Source organism: Pavona decussata, unplaced genomic scaffold (genome assembly GCF_977016875.1).
Source record: "Pavona decussata unplaced genomic scaffold, jaPavDecu1.1 SCAFFOLD_178, whole genome shotgun sequence".
Classification (NCBI taxonomy): Eukaryota; Metazoa; Cnidaria; class Anthozoa; order Scleractinia; family Agariciidae; genus Pavona; species Pavona decussata.
In genome coordinates, this window is record NW_028145588.1 from 880,432 (window position 1) to 899,204 (window position 18,773).

Consider the following 18,773-nt stretch of genomic DNA (forward strand, 5'->3'; position numbering starts at 1 on the left):
AAGTCCCAACAAGCTGATTTCTATTGTCTTGACCTGTTTTAAACGGTCACTTTGTAAAAGGAAACCACTTAAATATGGTAACAAATAGCGTGCCAGGCAATTGAGTTTCTAATGAGCTGCACAATCGTGGCGTCAATGTTTTACTAGTCCGTTTCAATACCATGCTCTCCTTTGTCATACCATTTTATCGCCGAACTTTCTTAATCAAGTAAGTGAGGTATTCTGTGCAACCTGTATTAAGCGGTCAACCTGTATTAAGCGGTCACTAAGCCATTCCCCGAGGGTGACCGCTTAATACAGGTTCGACTGTATGTATGTTTATATATTTCCGTGAAGGTGTCCGTGCTGTTGCCTGGCAACAGTGCGCAAACAAAGTATGAATGACGTCAGACTGTCTGGCGTCGTCTGAAAAAAATTTGCATACAACGGAAAAAATATGCGTGCATGATCAAATTTCAACTGCAATGTTCATCAATATTCACTGGATAGAGAACTATCTCTCCAGAATATTTTCCCTTTCTTTTAGAAATCTTTTTTGTGAAAGATTGCATTGAAGAAATTACACGTTTGTGGCCGCGGTAAAATAATTTTCCGTGGGAAATAAATTCTTCGAACATGACAGCGCTGCACGCCCGTTGTACATTACGTCGCGTCAGAAATAGATTTTCAACCGCAAAACTACGAAAAGACCATGCTCATAAAAAAAATCCTATGCCCCTTTTATGTAATCTCCTCATTTGATGCTACAGTACGAGTAAAGAGGGTTTTCCACCCAGCCCCAGCTTCGCGAGGTTTTGCGAGTCACGTATTTCTAGTATAGTTTAAATGCGTGTCTTTGTTGTTGTTTTCTGTTGTCCTTCTTTTTTGATCGGATCGACAAATTGTCGACCTGTAAATCTGAAGTGGACAAATCGACCAGACATGTAAAGTAATCCAACTGAACACTGATGTGAAAACCATTGATAACAAAGTTGACAGCAGGTGCAGTTATTCACTGACACAGGAAAAACGACGAAAAATGCCGTTGATAGAACAAAAGAGACTGTTGCAGACTGGGGAGAGCACTGTTCGCCCAATACAAAGTGTTCTGTACTGCGTAAAATTTCCGCCAAGTATTTAGGGTGTCAGTAAAACGCGGGGTCGGGGTCGGGGTCGGGGTCATTTTTTTTTTCTTTTGTTTTTTTTTTCTTTTTTCTTTTGTTTTTTTTTTTTTTTTTTTTTTTTTTTCAACACCACAGGTCATTTGTGGGTCAAATAAGGATTAAAGCCAATATAAAAGAGTTAAGTCTCCAAAGCTTACTAGCTTAGAATAGGTCATCGGTGACAACACTCGATGCAGTTCCGTATTCTGGCGGACATTGGTTCCGTGAATTTACAACATTTTATTCTTCTAAGAAACGAAATGAGGCAAAAAATACAAGGTACAAGACAATATATTTCCTTGAACTAACAAATTTTTGAACTAGAATGTGCATGAACTTACTATGAACACCCCCGCCGCCTTCCATGATCGTGCTCCATACATTTGTCGGTAAAGCGAACCAGCCGTGAACTGCTACTAAAAATAGTTCGCGGGAAAAAGATACAGGAAAATGTATGGAAAGTTCAAAACACGACTGGACGCTTTCTGGCACAGCTACGTAGATCCCTCCAATTTTTTCTGTTTCTGTTTGGCCTGTTTGCCTACTCGTCAAAATGGCGTCGAAAACCGTGACAAGGCCTATTTACATGTCAGTTTTGATGTCGGCAATGAGATTTCAGAGTTCTCGTAGAAATTTCCCTAGTTTATCGACGGTATAGAACTATGAATTTCCATTAAAGCAATTTAAATTAAAGCACAAGTATTTCAAGAATAACAATTGTCTCTCAAGTATTTTGAATCTTTTTTTTTTTGTCAGTTAATTCGTCTTTTTCGGAAAGGTTTCAGTCCAGAGAAATGTTCTCTATTCCAGCTTTACAAAGGAATTCGAACGCATGTTTATTTCATTCTCGGAAATAATAGTCACGCGCGACATGGATTGACTGTAACAAACGAGCACGATCATGGAAGGCGGCGGGGGTGTTCATAATAAGTTCATGCCATTCTAGTTCAAGAATTTGTCAGTTCAAGGAAATATATTGTCTCGTACCTTGTATCTTTTGCCTCATTTTGTTTCTTAGAAGAATAAAAGGTAGTCAATTCACGGAACCAATACGGAACTACATCGAGTGTTGTCACCGATGACCTATCCTAAGCTAGTATAAAGCTTTAGAGACTTAACTTTTTTATATTGGCTTTAATCCTTATTTGACCCACAAATGACCTGTGATGTTGAAAAAAAAAAGAAAAAAAAAGTGAAAAGAAAAAGAAAAAAAAAAGAAAAAAATGACCCCGACCCCGACCCCGACCCCGACCCCGGCCCCGACCCCGACCCCGCGTTTTACTGACACCCAAGTATTTAAGTGAAAACAGCATTATGATTCGTGGAAAGAATCTGCCCTACAACGCGGTACAAGTCTTCAAGACTTCGATGACTTCAGCGGGATCGTCGATTTGTAACTCATTCAGTTGAAATTATTGTCGCCATTTAGTTTGGTGAAGAACAAGCTACAGAAGGGAAAGTCAGTTATCATTAATCAAAGAATTATCCGAAAAGCTAACAGTCGGTAAGAATTTGAATTGACTTTTAAAAAACTCTGCTTCCGTCTAATTGTTACTTGCTTATAATGTCGCGGTCTTAAGGATTCTTTTAGCCGCAATTTTACTTCAGAATGGAGTCGTGACTAATGGTCCACTGTTACTGTACAGGTAGGTGCCTTTCTTTCCAAAATCACAGAAAACGGGGTAAATCAGGGCCGTAGGTAGCATGAGGCAAGGACGAGGCCTTTGCCTCGTCTTGATTTTGGCCTTTTTTTGTTTTTGGAAGAAACGTTCAATTGAGAAAAAATTGGATTGGCTAAGATAAAACGAGCTAATATAAGGTGGATGAATTGAGGGAAATAATATTTTAATGAGGTTAATTCGTTTCATGTGAAACATGAGTAGCGGTTTTTCAAATGATTTAAGGTTACACAGGGTCTGGAGGTTACAGAGGGGCCATTAAGAAGACGTATCGTGACATACATCGACCGTGACAGGTCGCGTGACATCACTGAAGGTCACCATTATTCCCGTATCTTATCTGCGATGGCTGAGAGCCGGTGTGGGAGCTTTCTTTACTTATATAACTGTGGTAAAAGAACAAAATGTCGTTTGCAGTGATGGCAATCGATTTATTGCAAACACTATAATATTGAACGTTTCAGCGATAAGAAAGTGTAAAAGAATAGATTTTAAAAGATTTGTTGATCAAGCCTTTCTCGTTTACCAGGCGTAGTGAATCGATAGAAATCGATATCGGAAATGAATCGATACCATCGATATCAATCCGATTGATATCGGTAATCGATAACAATTGAACTTACAGAAAAAATTATTATCGATTGTTATAGATTGAGATAATGGATAATAATCGATAACAATCGACAGTAATCGATAACAATTACTAATCCCAAAGAGTCCCTGGAGAAGTATTCGTTTCAAAGATGGCGTTACTATTTAGTAAACAGTACGAGACCCGCGTTCAAATGGTAAAACATTCTATTATTTCAGCAGGTAGTTCTTGGTTTGGGGTTTTAAAATATTTTAACTTGGCCATTCATCCCAGCGCTGTCGATTGCATCTTGCATCTCCTTTATGGCGCTCTCCAAGCACTTCCAAACAATAATATATCACAATTCGCGAGTCGAGCCTGCATTTTATGACGACGAAAAACACAGAAAATTACTTCTTCTTTTACATCTGTTCTTCCTAATCAATATTTAGGGAGCAAAAGTGATTACTTCTGTGCTACTAGATTATTTTTTATTTCTTGCTTACTCTGCGATTTCGCTTCTTTCTTAATGTACTGAAATTATAAAAAGACTGGTTTTGTTGTTTATTTTGCTTCATATTTATGGCGTTACTATAGCGAGACAAGAGGGTTGCACACCGCTACTTTGGTCGCAACTTCCTCTTCTTCTTTGAACCGCGCTGAAGCTTAACCAAATTATTTCTGTTATTGTTCATGTTCTTTTAGTATCAGCTTGTTTATATTTGCATTGCATATATATCCACGGTTGAATGACTCAATAAAACCATAAAAAAAAATCGTGTCAATCTTTAACTTGTAGAAATTGACAAAAATAGTTTCCAATAAAAATGGATCATAATCGATAAATCAGTCCTTATCGATTTCCATCGGAAATCGATATCAATCGAACTCACAACTTTTTTTTCTTTATCGATTCCTATCGAGTGGTATCGGAAATCGATATCAATCGAAGATTGATATCGATTGCTATAGATTGTTATTGATTATCGGTTTATCGATTGACTACACCTGAAGTTTATAATGGCTCTTAAAAGAGCCGTTTGCATTTGGTTGGCGTAAGAGAGGCATTTCAAAACTTTTGACGGAGCTCGCACAGGTTTGCCTCTAGAGCATCCACATGATACTGTCTACCATTGAGGGGATGTTGTCTCTCTGGCCACAGACGGATTGCCTTAGCGCGGTCTTAGCTTTCAGTAAGGAATAAACGACGGGCAAAAAACTTTACTATTCTTAATCGTGAAAGTTAGTGACTTCTTAGTCCTACAAGTATAAGAGATGGCAATATTATGACATGGCTGTCCGGCTCAAAGTTGAAGAACATAATTAAGAGTGTAACGAAACAGATAATTGATAAGACTTCTCCTAATTAGCCACAGTATAAAATCCATAAACGTTGGCTACTCCCGTGGATTCATTTTATTGTTATGATACGTGTTACAACATTTGAATGCTTTAAAATGCAGATGGTCATTAACTTGGCACCAGTATCGCTAAGCAATAAAATAGCGAACTTCTACACTTGCCCAAGATTGAGTTTTCTGAAGAAAAATGCCACGGAAAATGCTTACAAGAGCATTTCTGAGCCTCTTGATTTCAAAATGTTCTGGAGGGAAGGGGGGGACATGCCCCCACACCCCTCTAGCGGCTCGCACCTTCGGCGCTCGAAACTTGCCTCGTCTTGATCTAAAGTCTGGCTACGGCCCTGTAAATAACATACGTCGAAGAGCCGCAAACATAAGTAGCTAACAAGGACGGCTGGAATTCGCGATCCAGATGACTGGAATCCGGAATACAGAACCTCTGTGGATTTCGTTACATCAGGTGTACCGTCAAGTTATGAGTAAGTAATTTTTCTCACGAAAAAGAGTTAGTTCACTCGTTAATGGAATCCCTTTTTTTCTGTGTGATCCAGCACAGGAACGGTTCCGTGTGAACCGAATACTTGTAGATTGGCGTCGTCCCTGCGTAAACAGACCTAACCCGCACAAATTTGGGACGAGTCGCCTGTGAACGTAGCCGCTTCATTCCCGTTAAACAGTGATTTTTCTCAGTCTTCCTTTGACGAACAGCAAAATGCCTTGCAAACCTTTTTATAACAGGGAAGTGCGCTCTGCTCTTGATACTGATCCTTTAACGCTCGTTCTTTGACTTCACCTTTGACGCAGCCTTTGACGTGTGTCAAATCAGTTTAGTCACATTTGAAGTCGCCTTTATAGATGTCAAAAGTGTGATAAAGCCTTTACAACTTTGACAATACACCAAAGATGAGCGGGTCAAAAACGTTACCGTATTTATAATTAGACCTCACCTTTAAAAGTACCAAAGGAACACCAATGTCGTTACATAGTATTTGACTTTACCTTTGACGCGCATCAAAGGTACAGTCAAAGTTGTTGTCGCATTTCGCTCCGCCTTGAAGCAAAGTAGCTATATTGTATTTGACTTCAGCAATGATGCGCGACAAAGGTGATATCAAATTCACTTCACCTTTTAATTTTAGACATACCTGAGGTAAAGCACATCCAATTGTCCGCAAAAACGCACAGAGAAGACTTGCTTCAAGGATATGCTTCTTGCGATTGAGCAGAAAAACCCAAAAATATATATTTTCCTGTAAAATCAGGACCCTGTATCATCCTGGCCTGTAAGGAGACTGTAACGGGAGATCCTTCCTTCACTTGGCCGAAGATTTTTCCGGGGGGGGGAGGGACAACTTTGCAGCGCGACTTTGCCCGCTATGACTTTGTAGACCTTTGTAGCTGAATAGCTCTTTTTTAATATTTGAACATTTGAGCAATTTATCTGAATCAAGTTATCTGGGAATATTTGATTTGGTCCGTTAGTGTTCATTGTTGTTGATGCCATGGCAACCAATTTATGACAGGCACTTCTTCTTTTTTTCAGAAATTGCAAGATCCCACTACAGTTTAAAATAAGGGCAAATTACTTTTTTTTGTCGTAACTTTTATGTTTTTAGTTCATATTAGTGTTCTTTTATTGGTTTTGATTAATTTCCGGCCACTAAAGTCCCCTCCACAACTGGCCTCAGAAGACGAAACAAAAGAGCTTGGTCTAGCACTTTTTTCCTTTCCCGGCGGCCTCGAATACCTTGTTTTGTGTGGTTACTGTTTGGTGGGTTAACTTGGAATTGTTACAAAGGGTCATGCGCGATTAACCGGGTGACGGCAGTGTTGGTGCTGGAATTCCTCCGGCAAACTGGTCTGAGTAGAAACATAAGCTGTGGGCTCAAATATGAATTTTTTTCGGGAGCCGTTGCATGTGAATACTTGCTGGTGTACGTAAGTGGGCTGAAATATTCGAAAAATCTCAATTGAAAGTTGCTTTCTGTATTAGGAAGGCAGAACACTTTTTTTACAAGAACCTTTTTAATAAGAACGTCGAGGCTGAGATTAACTAAAATTTAAGAACAAGTCAAGAACCCAATTACCCAGGCTGAGAGTCAGTTAAAAACATTGAACTCTCCTTTGCTGCAACCTCTGTGGTTAATACTTTTCGTAAAGCCAAATTACCGAGAGTTGGCTGCCGGGACATCTTGTCAGTACCCAGCACTAGAGTACATGTAAGCCGCGCAACAGAGCTTGTCACAAGAACTTGACCCCACATTGAGGCACATGTTGCTCTTTGATAGGTGTCTTGATCACTTCCACATAGATTTATTGAAATGGTATAACAGGTAACTAAGAACATCTTCAGGCGCAAATTGGCAAAACAATAAGAACGTTCAGTCTTACTCCAAAATTAGACCTGCTTATATATCAAAAAGAGTGTAACACGAAATCAGCAAAAGAACTTGAGAAAGAAGCTAGACGCCTTTTTACACTGTTGGAAAAAAAATAACCATAGTTACGGAAGATTTTTGCCGTAAATGTAGACGTCGGTGCTGATTACTTATTTATGGAGTTGTTGAAGGAGTGGTTTGTTTGAACTATTGAACTTGCCATAAGTCTTGATTTTTCTGCTTTCAGAGCCGGACAACACGATAGGGTATACTCGCGCTGTCTAATGTTACACGACCATTAGGAACACATAATTACCCTTCAGAAAATCTCGGCCAAGGACAGCGGACGGACCGCTCATGTCTTGTATTACAAGGAACATAAATGATACGTAAACTTGGATCTGGCCACTTGTGGGTAAGTATTCAGAGCCATGATGGGTGGAGACTCTTTGGTAAGAGAGATACAAGCTCTTGTATCATTTAGGAAGTCGTTTGGTCAACCCGGCACGTTTTTTCCAAAGGCATTACGTTGCTGTTTGGAGCTTGGAGGAGACTGTCGATGTAAATTTTCCCCAGTTTTTGCCATCTTTGACAGAGGTTGACAGAGTCAGTGACCAGGCTGGACTCTGTGGTTTTAACGAATCTTGTTATTAAGCCGAGGTTTTTGTTTTCAGCGACCTGCTCTGGTAACTGGCAGTCAAGTTTCCCCGACGAAAATACTCGAACTGTTCGGTAATCGAACTGAATCAAACCTAATCTAACGATTGGCTTGGATCGAGTTCAGCAATCGAGCTGTTTTTAATCGAATTTAATCGAACTGAATCAAACCTAATCTAACGATTGGGCTCGATCGAGTTCTGCAATCGAACACAATCGTACCAAAACAGTTGTGTGAGAGTTCGATTGCGTTTGATTTCCGAACGCGATCGAACTTATATTAATCGAACGTTGTAAACCATCACTCGAATTAAGAAGAATTTTGAAAAATCTTTTTAAGCATACAAAAACAACGTACAAAGAATTAGGTGAAACGAACAATAGAATGATGTGACCTTACTAAAACTGACATCATTTTATGATCCACTTCTGTTATCATTTTTAATCGAATGTATGCCAACTTGGCCATCCAACCTAATCGAAGTCAATCAAAATTCTATCTGGTTCGATTGTCGAACTCAATCGAATCCAATCGTTCGATTGAGTTCGATTAAGTTCGATAAATGGAACGTTCGATTTGGGTCGAGTAGTTTCGTCGAGAGTTGTTTTCCGTTTAGTCGTAGAGAAGTCTCTCTTTCAGTTGAGCCAATGGTGGTCATTTAGTAATTCTCACCACTTGGTCTGTGACAGCAACGGTCGGACTCCGGCTGAGATGTGCTTGAACTTCTTTTAATGGAAGTAGAATTGTAACTTGTTATCGGCAAAAAACAGTCATGTCCAACACTCACCACTTGATCAGTGAGTCGTTAAAGTAAAGATTCAACTGGTACGACTCGTGCGACTGGTGCAAAGTGGTGAGTGTGATAAATGTCATGATCAGCCATAACAAGATTTCTCATCTGCCATATAAGAGCTCATTCTCAATGTCATTAATAATTCATGAAGAGAAAACAAAGGAAATGACTGCTGTGAAGGAGGTTTAGAAAAGTGATCTTAATTATCATAGAATTTGGTGAACTTTTGCTTTGAATTTCTTCAAGAAATATTGATGATTTGAGAAGCTATACCAAACTCTCGAAAGAGTGTTTCATCCGATTTCAATTCACCTTGAACTTGGTTCACTAAACTGGCTGCTCGTCGTTTTTCCAACCTACTTCGGGGTGTTTAATCGGATGAAACACTTTTCCTCTTGTTAGATATATTACATCAAATTGAATTTAATATTAATCGATCTCTTGTGGTAAATGAAAGCAAAAATGTATAATGTGGAATTATTATATACCATTCTGATTTTTTTCATCCCACATTCCCATTTCCTCCATCTACCCTCTACACTTTGCTCAAAATATGATTAGTGGTGATTTGTTAGTAGAGAAAAGGTGCACTTACAGCCGATACAGCTCTTTGTTGCGTTCAAAGATATTCTGAGGCAGGTTTTTTAGTTGGTTGTCATTCAAGGACCTACAACGAATAACCAAAAAACAATTTTAACTTAACCATTAATTATTTATCTAAATGTATAAGTAAGTCTTTGGTTGAGGTGTTGTTTTGATTTGCACAGTTTCGTTGGAAGGCAAGCTTTGCTACAGCTGGGGTCATATTTACTAGAGTAAACTACACATTTACTGCGTTTTCTTTATCACCTCGCTGGAAAATTTCCACAAAATTGATCTATCCAAATGTGAATTTTGCATTTCACAAGTTATACAGTAAAGATCTCTTAGCTAGCCACTCTTTCTTCCATAGCTCCAGGGCAAGAACCGAGAGCCAGTGTGTTTTTAAGAGTTATTTATCCCTTAGGCCCGGCATACTCAATCGAAAGAAATCGTGGATCAAGTGATTTTACCGATTGATAAAGGAAATCGATGAAAATAGACAAATTAATTTGGTGTCTCAAATCGATATTATCGATTTTTCATGACTTTGTCGATTTATAACAGGTCCAACATTGTTGCTATATGGCATCAAACGTAACTCTCCGTTAACATTGAACAAAAAGAGTTTGTCTGCGTTTGCTTTTCCAGTGCCCTAAACGTAATTAAATAATTTCCCCTTTTAATAAGAAGTGAAACCCACTTGCGACGATTTTCCCGAATTTATCAATTAGCTGATAAATAGCGCGAAAGCAGCATATCACCAAAGAGCAAGAAATAGACAGCGAGCAGTCTCTTTCTTCTCCTACATTACTTGCAAAAAATTTCGGACGATTTTAATTTCGGACAAAAATAGTGTCCGAAAATAAAACCGTCCGAAATTTTTACAGTCATGTATAAAACTTTAAAAGTACTTTCTGGGCGACGGCATCACATATCCAAAGCCAATATACATGATATGGCTAGAATTCGGATTAGGCGGCTTTGCTCAGTCTTTCTTTTTATCACTGGAAAGGAAAATATTTGTTTCTTTTATGAAAGACAAAAATGTAGATAAATTCTATTTTGCAGTTTATATTTTAATCTTCGACCTTAGCCAGGAGCCTAGCCTAGTTTTATGATACAGTAATTGCATTGCCAGTGCCAGTGGTGCTAATCCTCTTTATCTTCATCATCATCATCAATCAACACAATTGAAAGGTTCTCTTCATTGTCACTAGCGTGTCGTTCTTCATCTGTACCTGTCGGTGACCGAGGTGATAGATCAAGAAGTTTAAGTTTGTGGTATTTTCTTGTTGGTGTATCCGGCTGTAAAACCTTGAAGGTACAGTTAAGCTATCATTTTCACAGATATTTTTTCAGTCTAATTCATGTCATTACTTTAGGCATGTTTCAGCGCAGTGTCCGAAATTTTTGTCCGAAAATTGTCCGAAATGAGGGAAAAAGTAGCCTGCGAACGCAGACGTATTTCCGGCTGTCGCTTCACTCCGCCGAAAAATAACGTCTGCGAAAACGAGCCGAGAAAAAATTTCCATGACGTCAAAGCTTTTGTCTTGTTGTTAGCCAATAAAATTCCCTGATAGAATTTGACACTCGCGTACACGCGCGATGCAGAGTGAGAGACGCGGGAACCCGGCGATTTAGAACTGGCATTTGCTATGAGCTCGGGCGAAACACCCGTAAAAGATTTCTACGTCTGAGGTTTGTTTTCTATGCAAAGTAAAAGTTTCCAGTGAAGAGAAGATAAACGTGTTTGGAAAAAGTTCTCTGGAAATTCACAAATTAATGACATTAATACTGCGTTCAACTGAAGTCGATCTGACTGCTTACGTTGGAAGCTTTGCCGCTCCAAATGTTATAATCGTCTGCTTCGCTACAAGAGGGCTTTGGACAAAGTAGCAGATTTCGAGAAGGAAATCAAACAAGATTTTAAAAATGATGGCCCGTTCCGTGTAAAACGACTTGCTAACGAGCTAGGACAGACGCCAGAGGCGAAAAAGAGTCTGCTTTGAAGGTGCGAATGTAAATAATCGCTCGCAATTAAATGTCACGTTCGATCCGAGCTTTGGTGCTTCTTCTTTTGAAAGCTCTTATCCGCCTCCTGTTGTCACTTTTGGTGCTGTTAGCCCTATTGCCCCAGTAGCTTTGCTTTCATCACGTCGTTTTCTCGTTCCAAACGGCTTGCTTGAAAATGCTTCTGGAGGAGTAACATCGGGCTTCACTGACCGAGTGTTGACCTCCACGCCGAAGTGCACACAAAGATTACAATAAACAAACATGATGCAGTTGATGATATATTCATTTAACCCTTTAAACCCTACGATCAAGATTTGAATTCTCACTTGTTGCCCCTATTCATTTCCTACAGAAGAGGAGGGGAGAGGTTGTTTAAATATCCAGCAAATTCATCTTGTGTGAACCATGTTTTACAAAGCATTCATGCTGATCACTCGTAGGGCTTAAAGGGTTACAACAGGCTCTACGTGTGCTATAAAATGACAAAATAAATAATTGTAAGTTGAAACCCTTTCATAGAATGGTATGTCACAAGCAGTCAAGATGCAAATCTAGCTACACTGTATTTTAATGGTCTCTTGTAATCAACTAGTCTCCTTCGCAGCCGTTATTTAAGGTCGTCACGCAACGCTCCTCCAAATACGCGTTTTAAACGCGTTTAATACGCGTTAAAACTAGCGGGGAGGAGCGTTGCGTGACGACCCTAATAACGGCTGCGAAGGAGACTAGTAATCAACATGAGAACCCCTTAAATGCAATGCCATAGGTGGTGAAAAATTGACATTGAATGTGATGGCTTTCTCAGAAATGTGCATATTTGTCAAGAGCCACTCACAAAAGTTCTGATTAACATCTGGCAGGAATACACTTCAGGAAACAAGGTGGATTATTTCAAAACAACTAAAATTTAACAGCGGAAATTTAAAGAACAATAATCCAGTTTTCCTTTAACAAAGGAGATCTAAAAAGTTGTGGGAAAAATATCACTGGAAGAGTGTTAACACAAGAACATTGTTTACAAGTTTGTTTCAGATAAATTATGGGAGTAATATATTACAAGATGTAGCAAGATTCTCAGCAAACATACAAAACCTGTTTAATTAAAGGCATGTTTATAGCACAGTTATCGGATTGTTTCTATGGAAATAACACATGTCAGAGTATCAAAAACTGTGTGAAGCCACATACGCTAAGCCAAAACCAATATTAAGTAACTGTAATCTTAACTACCAGCATGCAAACGTTCTTGTTAGAGTAATCTATTGTGTAGTTCCAGAAAATGTCCATACTCCCCCCACAGAAGGGATTGGAAATTCCGGAGGGGTGGGGGTTCTCAAAGGCCCAAATATGTAAGTAAATGTATGAAGCTTGACTGGAATTTCCAGAGAGGTGAGGGAGGGGGGGGGGGGGGGGTCTAAGGAAAAATCCATTCCATGGGAAAGGTATGGATAATTTTTGGAATTCTATTGCAGCTGCAAATGAAAAAATGCTTTTAAATGTTGTGTGAAACCACATTTCAAACATTAACCAGGGGTCCTACAGAACTTTTAATTTCAGAATATTTTCAGAATAACTTCAAGCATATTGCATTCTTTTCACACTTTTTAAGGGCTGTAAATGCAATAAGTGCCAAAAGCAATTGTTGCAACTAATTAAAAATTGGTTCATGCTTAGCGTGCGTATATCGAGTTATGGATGCACGCGGGAAAGTTTGGAGAGCACGAAAGAGGCGTAAGAGTTGCGGGAGGTGTAGCCGAGAGCAACTCTAGCTTCTTGAGTGCTCTCCAAACTTCCCAAGTGCATCCTTAACTCGATATATGCACAGCTAAAAGCATGAAGCAATTCTTTTATAACATAGTTAAAATAAAGTAAAGATTTGGAAAACAGGTTTTGTTTCCTGATTAATTACAAAATTCTCTGTAAAAAGAAGAAAAGTGAAAGTGATTTCTCATATCGGTTTAATCTAAACGTTTCATTAAACTTTGACAAGCTCTTATGAATATACATTTTTTATGGTGTTGTCTCTCAGTAAAACATTTTTCATAACATAGTGCGCGCATGCTTCCCCTGTCTGACTTGCTCATGTCATCCAATGGATGCATGGCTGTGCGTATGTTGAGAAATGTACCATGATGACGCCAATAGTAATTAGATTAGGATGCACGCATGCTATGTTATAGAACGCGAATAGGTCCGTGATCACTCTGGAAGGATGCAAGGGTGTGGTCCTTGTTTGACTGTGGGGTGCAAAAGTGTAGTATTTCTAGCAATTAGCAACACAGCCTTTGGATCTCTTTCTTCTGAGCTATAGATTTTGTCCCCAAGGAGGGTCTTCAGTGTTGAGTACACAACGGCACATTGTTTGATAGTTTGCGTGTAAATGATGGTTCTGGTTGCTGCTGAGCCACAGTCCTTCAACTCATCGGCTATCCAGGAGAAATACTCTGTAAGGCTAGCATTTTTCCCCATGTATTGTACAACATAGGCTATGTTTTCTTTGTTTGGGTTTTCATGAACAATGTGGGAACCATCCATTAGCAGCACTTTAAATATTGTGCCCCTGGTATCCTTTGTGGCCGTGGCAGTAAATGCAATGAATGGGACCGGAACTCGTGCAAATGCGAAAACCAAACTCGAAAAGCTGCATGTTTGTTCGTTTTTGACTTTCCCCTAGAATAGAAAATATACTTGTATAAACATGTAAGCTTAAACGAAATATTAGCCAGCTAGAACATTCAGTTTTTCCAGTGATCTCTCCCTTGTGTCTGTGGTAGCTGTCACTGTAAGGGCAACGAAAGGAACTTCCAAAAGCAGGGACCTGAACTCATTAAGTCTTGAAAACCACACTCTGAAGGCTGCATGTTTATTTGATTTTGATGTACCCCTACAAAAATATGAAAACCACATAAGTTGGACTCCTTTGGGTACTGGATGCAAATGAAGCACATTGTTGAACCATTGCTTGTGTATTTGGTCCAATATTGTTTCTATTATTTTACGCCATCTGTGTCCGGTACACCAAGTAAGAGCCATTGTATAGTTGTGTGTTGTAGACATTGGCATAAAAATAATAAACTGCAACAGGGTAGAGGCCAGGAATATATAAAGCATAAATACATTCGCGTGACCCTTCCCATAAATCACGGTGAAAATAACAATTTCAACAAATAAACGAATGTACTACATGCATCACCTTCTGAATTTAAAGGAGATGTCATGTTATCAAAATAATTTGCATGCACTCAACAACAATTTCATTTCATTGTCTGAAATTGACATAATATTAATTCAAAAAAAGTACGAGGAAAAACAACCAAGTAAAGCTTGACCTAGATATACTTAAGAAGCGTGATTTCAGGTAAACAACAAAAGAAAAGAAAATCTCGATCTGAGACATTCTGAAAGATGCTCATTCACAATTGTTCATTTCGTTCCATTTAGAGGAGGCAATAAGTCAAGTAAAAGTCCCTGTATAACTTACCAATGGGATATTATATGAGCTTCATCAATAGCCACAGCTCGTACGGACTTCTTGTAACTGTCGCTTGAGACCATTTTACGCCACCTTTCATCGCCCAACCACGTTTCTGGCGATCCGTAAACAATACGGAATACGGGAAATGGCTGCAAGAACGTGTTAAGATAAGACATGTCATCCCGACCTTCGGTCGACCTTTTTTCAAGTCGGTGGCTTCAGGTCAACATGGATAACAATTTCAAGTTTCCATTGGCGTTTGCCAGCAAAAGAAAAAAGCTTGAGGCGTTTGATGGGCTCCCAAAATTTAGCTGGGACGAGATTACGAGCCAGGAAGTAATTGGTCAAGGCTCATTTGGCGCGGTGTTTATTACCCAGTATCAGACAACAAAAAAGCCTGCCGAAACAGTGGTTGTAAAAAAGCTTTAGAGATTTAAGAGATTCTTCCTTTTAGAGATTCCCTATTTTAGAGATTCCCCCTTTTAGAGATTCCCTATTTTAGAGATTCCCTATTTTAGAGATTCCCCCTTTTAGAGATTCCCTATTTTAGAGATTCCCCCTTTTAGAGATTCCCCCTTTTAGAGATTCCCTATTTTAGAGATTCCCCATTCCCCATTCCCCATTCCTCCATTCCCCGTTCCCTCTTTTAGAGATAGCCTGATAAATTTTGCCGACATAGTTTAAGCGCCCGTCACAAACGTTGATATCGCACTATAAAAACTTCCTGTCAAATCTCACCAAATTAACATGTACTATTATACTCTTGCTATCTACATCAAAAAAATATTTCAAAAGATAAATGGCTCATCTTCAAGACATCTACTAGCTTTCTGTGTCGATTTATAGAGTTGAAACACAACAACAACGTATACAGGCAATCACGGGTTAATTAAATTTACCCGAAAATACAAAAAGAGCTTTGTACTCTACGTGCTGTAATTAGTATTTTTTTTATCGACTCAATGACAGAGGGCTTACCTCACTTTCTTAACTGTTTGACTGTAAAGTTATATTATAAAGCGACAAGTTAGGGTTTAGTTCACTGGTGGAAGGAAACTTAGCTTAGTTTAGTTGTATTCCCCCGCGCTACCGGAAGTGATCTTTGTGTCACGCTAATCACATACGGCATCAAATGAAAACGACCGTGCCATGTGCTAATTTAACCTGCAGATAAGCATAACTAACGGTTTTCAGCAGTGTTGAATGGGGTGCAAGAGTTATAAAATCGACTAAAGGAAACGAATACGTTCCTGTTTAGTGGTGAGACAATCAGTCAGAGTATTCCTGTTCTATAATTAGTTCCTTCAGGATGCGATTATGGATAGTATATTCTTTAGTAGAAATGCAAATAATCTTGTCGCTTTATAATATAACTTTACAGTCGAACAGTTGAGAAAGTGAGGTAAGCCCTCTGTCATTGAGTAGATAAAACAAATACTAATTACAGCACGTAGAGTACAAAGGTCTTTTTGTATTTTCGGGTAAATTTAATTAACCCGTGATTGCCTGTGCGTTATGTGAATACGTTGTTGTTGTGTTTCAACTCTATAAATCGACACAGAAAGCTAGTAGATGTCTTGAAGATGAGCCATTTATCTTTTGAAATATTTTTTTGATGTAGATAGCAAGAGTATAATAGTACATGTTAATTTGGTGAGATTTGACAGGAAGTTTGTATAGTGCGATATCAACGTTTGTGACGGGCGCTTAAAATACTCCGGAAAAACTAAAATCTTACTTTAAGACGTTTTTTACACTTAATTCTGGTGCTGTGGTAAGACAGCGCGTAAATCTCATTTGAAGACGATTTATCTTAGGATAAGACGACTTTCTTCTTATTTATACGATGATGGCGTCTTAGATTAAGATGATTTTTTCTTAGATTCAAAGTGCTGTGGTAAGTCATATTTTCATCTTAACTCAAGATTTGAACAATCTTATTCTAGATGCTTTAGGATCTCAATTCAAGTTTCGAAGCAAGGAAGAAATCTTCAATCTAACTGCAACGGTCACTATTAAGCCTACATTCAAAAACAGGGAGCGTTTAATACGGTTAAGCTTGAACATGATACATGCAGCAATGAAAACACAACAAATTTCAATCCATAGTACTTTATTAAAACCAAATCTGAAATGACACAACTTATACAAATCCGCTTACCGTAAATTTGCAGGAAAACAGAGGTCGGGCCGCGGCATTTTAAATACTGTTTTGTTGGTCTTAAAAGTCCCGTAAATTATAAACTTTGCATTGCAGATTGTCTGAATTGTCACTACACTCATTCCTTTGATCGGTGACGCAGCAGAATTGCAGGACTCATCTTGGTTTTCAAAAACCAGGCGGTTTAGAAAGCGACAGTAATTTCTTCATTCCATTTTCATTCCGCTGAGTGTGCAGTGCACGCTGTTAAGTTCGTGTATAGTTACAACGTTTAGCCGAGGCTTCAGACCGTATGTCCAGATGTCTTCTCATTTGAATATTGAAGTTGTTGTCTCTAAATTCTTGTAAATTCTCCACTCTCCCCTGCTTGAAAAATATTAACGGCTTGTTTTAAGTCTGAACAAGGTGAGAGTTTGCGATGGATCAAAGCTCCAGACTCCAGCCCAGACTCCGTGTCTGCAGAGTTTGGATCAAAATCAACCAATCAGAAGAGAAGTCCTGTTCCCTATGAGGTCTGCATTTTTTTAATGAACCAATCAGGAAGGCCGTTCCAAAATTTGGATCCTTTTGTGTTGGAATTTTCTATTTCTTCCAAGTTAGCCTTTTTTTTATTTATTTTTTTTTTACCGAGAACTAAAATGGTGATTAAATCGCCGATATCTGGCATGTCAGATATCGGCGATTAAATTCGCCAAATGTGCCCGTTCCCGCGATTTTTTTACGCTCATCGCTGCGAATTGCCAGTAAAGTAAATCAGTCAGGTTGGGCGGGTTTATCACATGAACAACGCCGCGATCGGCGAAAAAAAATCGCCAGGTGTGTCCGCATCAATCAGTGGCGAAAATCACTAGCGATTTTCGCTGGCGATCAAATTCGCTGCGATCGTCGTATAAAATGCCAGGTGTGTCGCCAGCTTAAGGCGTATTGCATCTTACGTAGGATGGCAGTATCTTATAGCCTGCTTAGGCGTCTTAAAATTTCCACAAGACCAAAAAACGTCTTAAAATAAGGACCCCATCGACTCAGATTAATATAATTAAGACTGGTCTTTCTTAAAGTAAGATGCCTCAATGTTGATTAAGATAAGCGCCGTCTCAAATGAAGACGATTTAAAGACAATATTTAAGACAATCTTTTATCTTATATACTAACTGAGACTCCGATAGTCTTCATTTGAGATCTCCTGTGTTAAAATAAGATGATCACCGTCTCAATTTAATGTGGTGGTGGTCTTGCATAAGACGGGAAACGTAAGGTAAAATCTTAGTTTAAGATTTTAGTTTTTACGGAGTATGTCGGCAAAATTTATCATGTAGATCGAGTCCCACGGTGGATCGGTTTCTAATATTTATTTCTATCAAAATTTGAAATAATGGCGTGGTATTGTAAAGGAACTGAAATATTAAATACCTGCCTTTCGAGATTTGTCGTTGAGAGCAAAAAAACGTAAACTTTAGATGAGTGGATTGTTTCAGTTATGTGATTTGCGTGACGGTAATGGTGACAGCGAGCCATTGAACTAGTCAAAATACCCTGCACACTTTTTCTTCTGGATGCTTCGCTTTTAGTGGGCCAAAAAAGGCACTTCGAGAGCATGAAAAGGAAGGATTAAGGTTAGACTTTACCTATAGATTTGCTCCAGAAAACATATGCCGGTACAGATATAGGCCTCTGAAATCGGCCCTAATTTCAATTCGAAATCTAACCCTCGAAGGTTGCTGTCTTCAACTAGTGAATTAGCACATTAAAAATATGACTTGCGACTTCATTTTTACACTAAACGAGAGATAATAGAGATATACGGCTTGCTCGAACCCAATCCTCCGCCGTTTCAGAACACAGCAATGCGACGGGCCACTATCCGCTCTGGGATGAGGTTAAATTTATTGACCGAGACCCACATTGGTACACCCGTAGGGTTAAAGAGGCTATTCACATAAGCCTTCACCCTGACAACATC

At 39.0% G+C, this 18,773-nt stretch overlaps 2 protein-coding genes across 2 annotated transcripts in view; both read right to left on the reverse strand.

Moving 5' to 3' along the window:
- LOC146463384 (uncharacterized) overlaps window positions 1-18,773 on the reverse strand; it is a 432,669-nt gene that overhangs the window by 397,278 nt on the left and 16,618 nt on the right. The window lies entirely within an intron of this gene.
- On the reverse strand, window positions 13,874-14,748 carry LOC146463399 (bifunctional 3'-5' exonuclease/ATP-dependent helicase WRN-like). The gene is made up of 2 exons (XM_085084482.1): window positions 14,659-14,748; window positions 13,874-14,061 (listed from the first exon to the last, which is right to left on the reverse strand). Exons 1-2 carry the CDS (start codon window positions 14,730-14,732, stop codon window positions 13,896-13,898), a joined length of 240 nt encoding a protein of 79 aa, XP_084940608.1. The 5' UTR covers window positions 14,733-14,748; the 3' UTR covers window positions 13,874-13,895.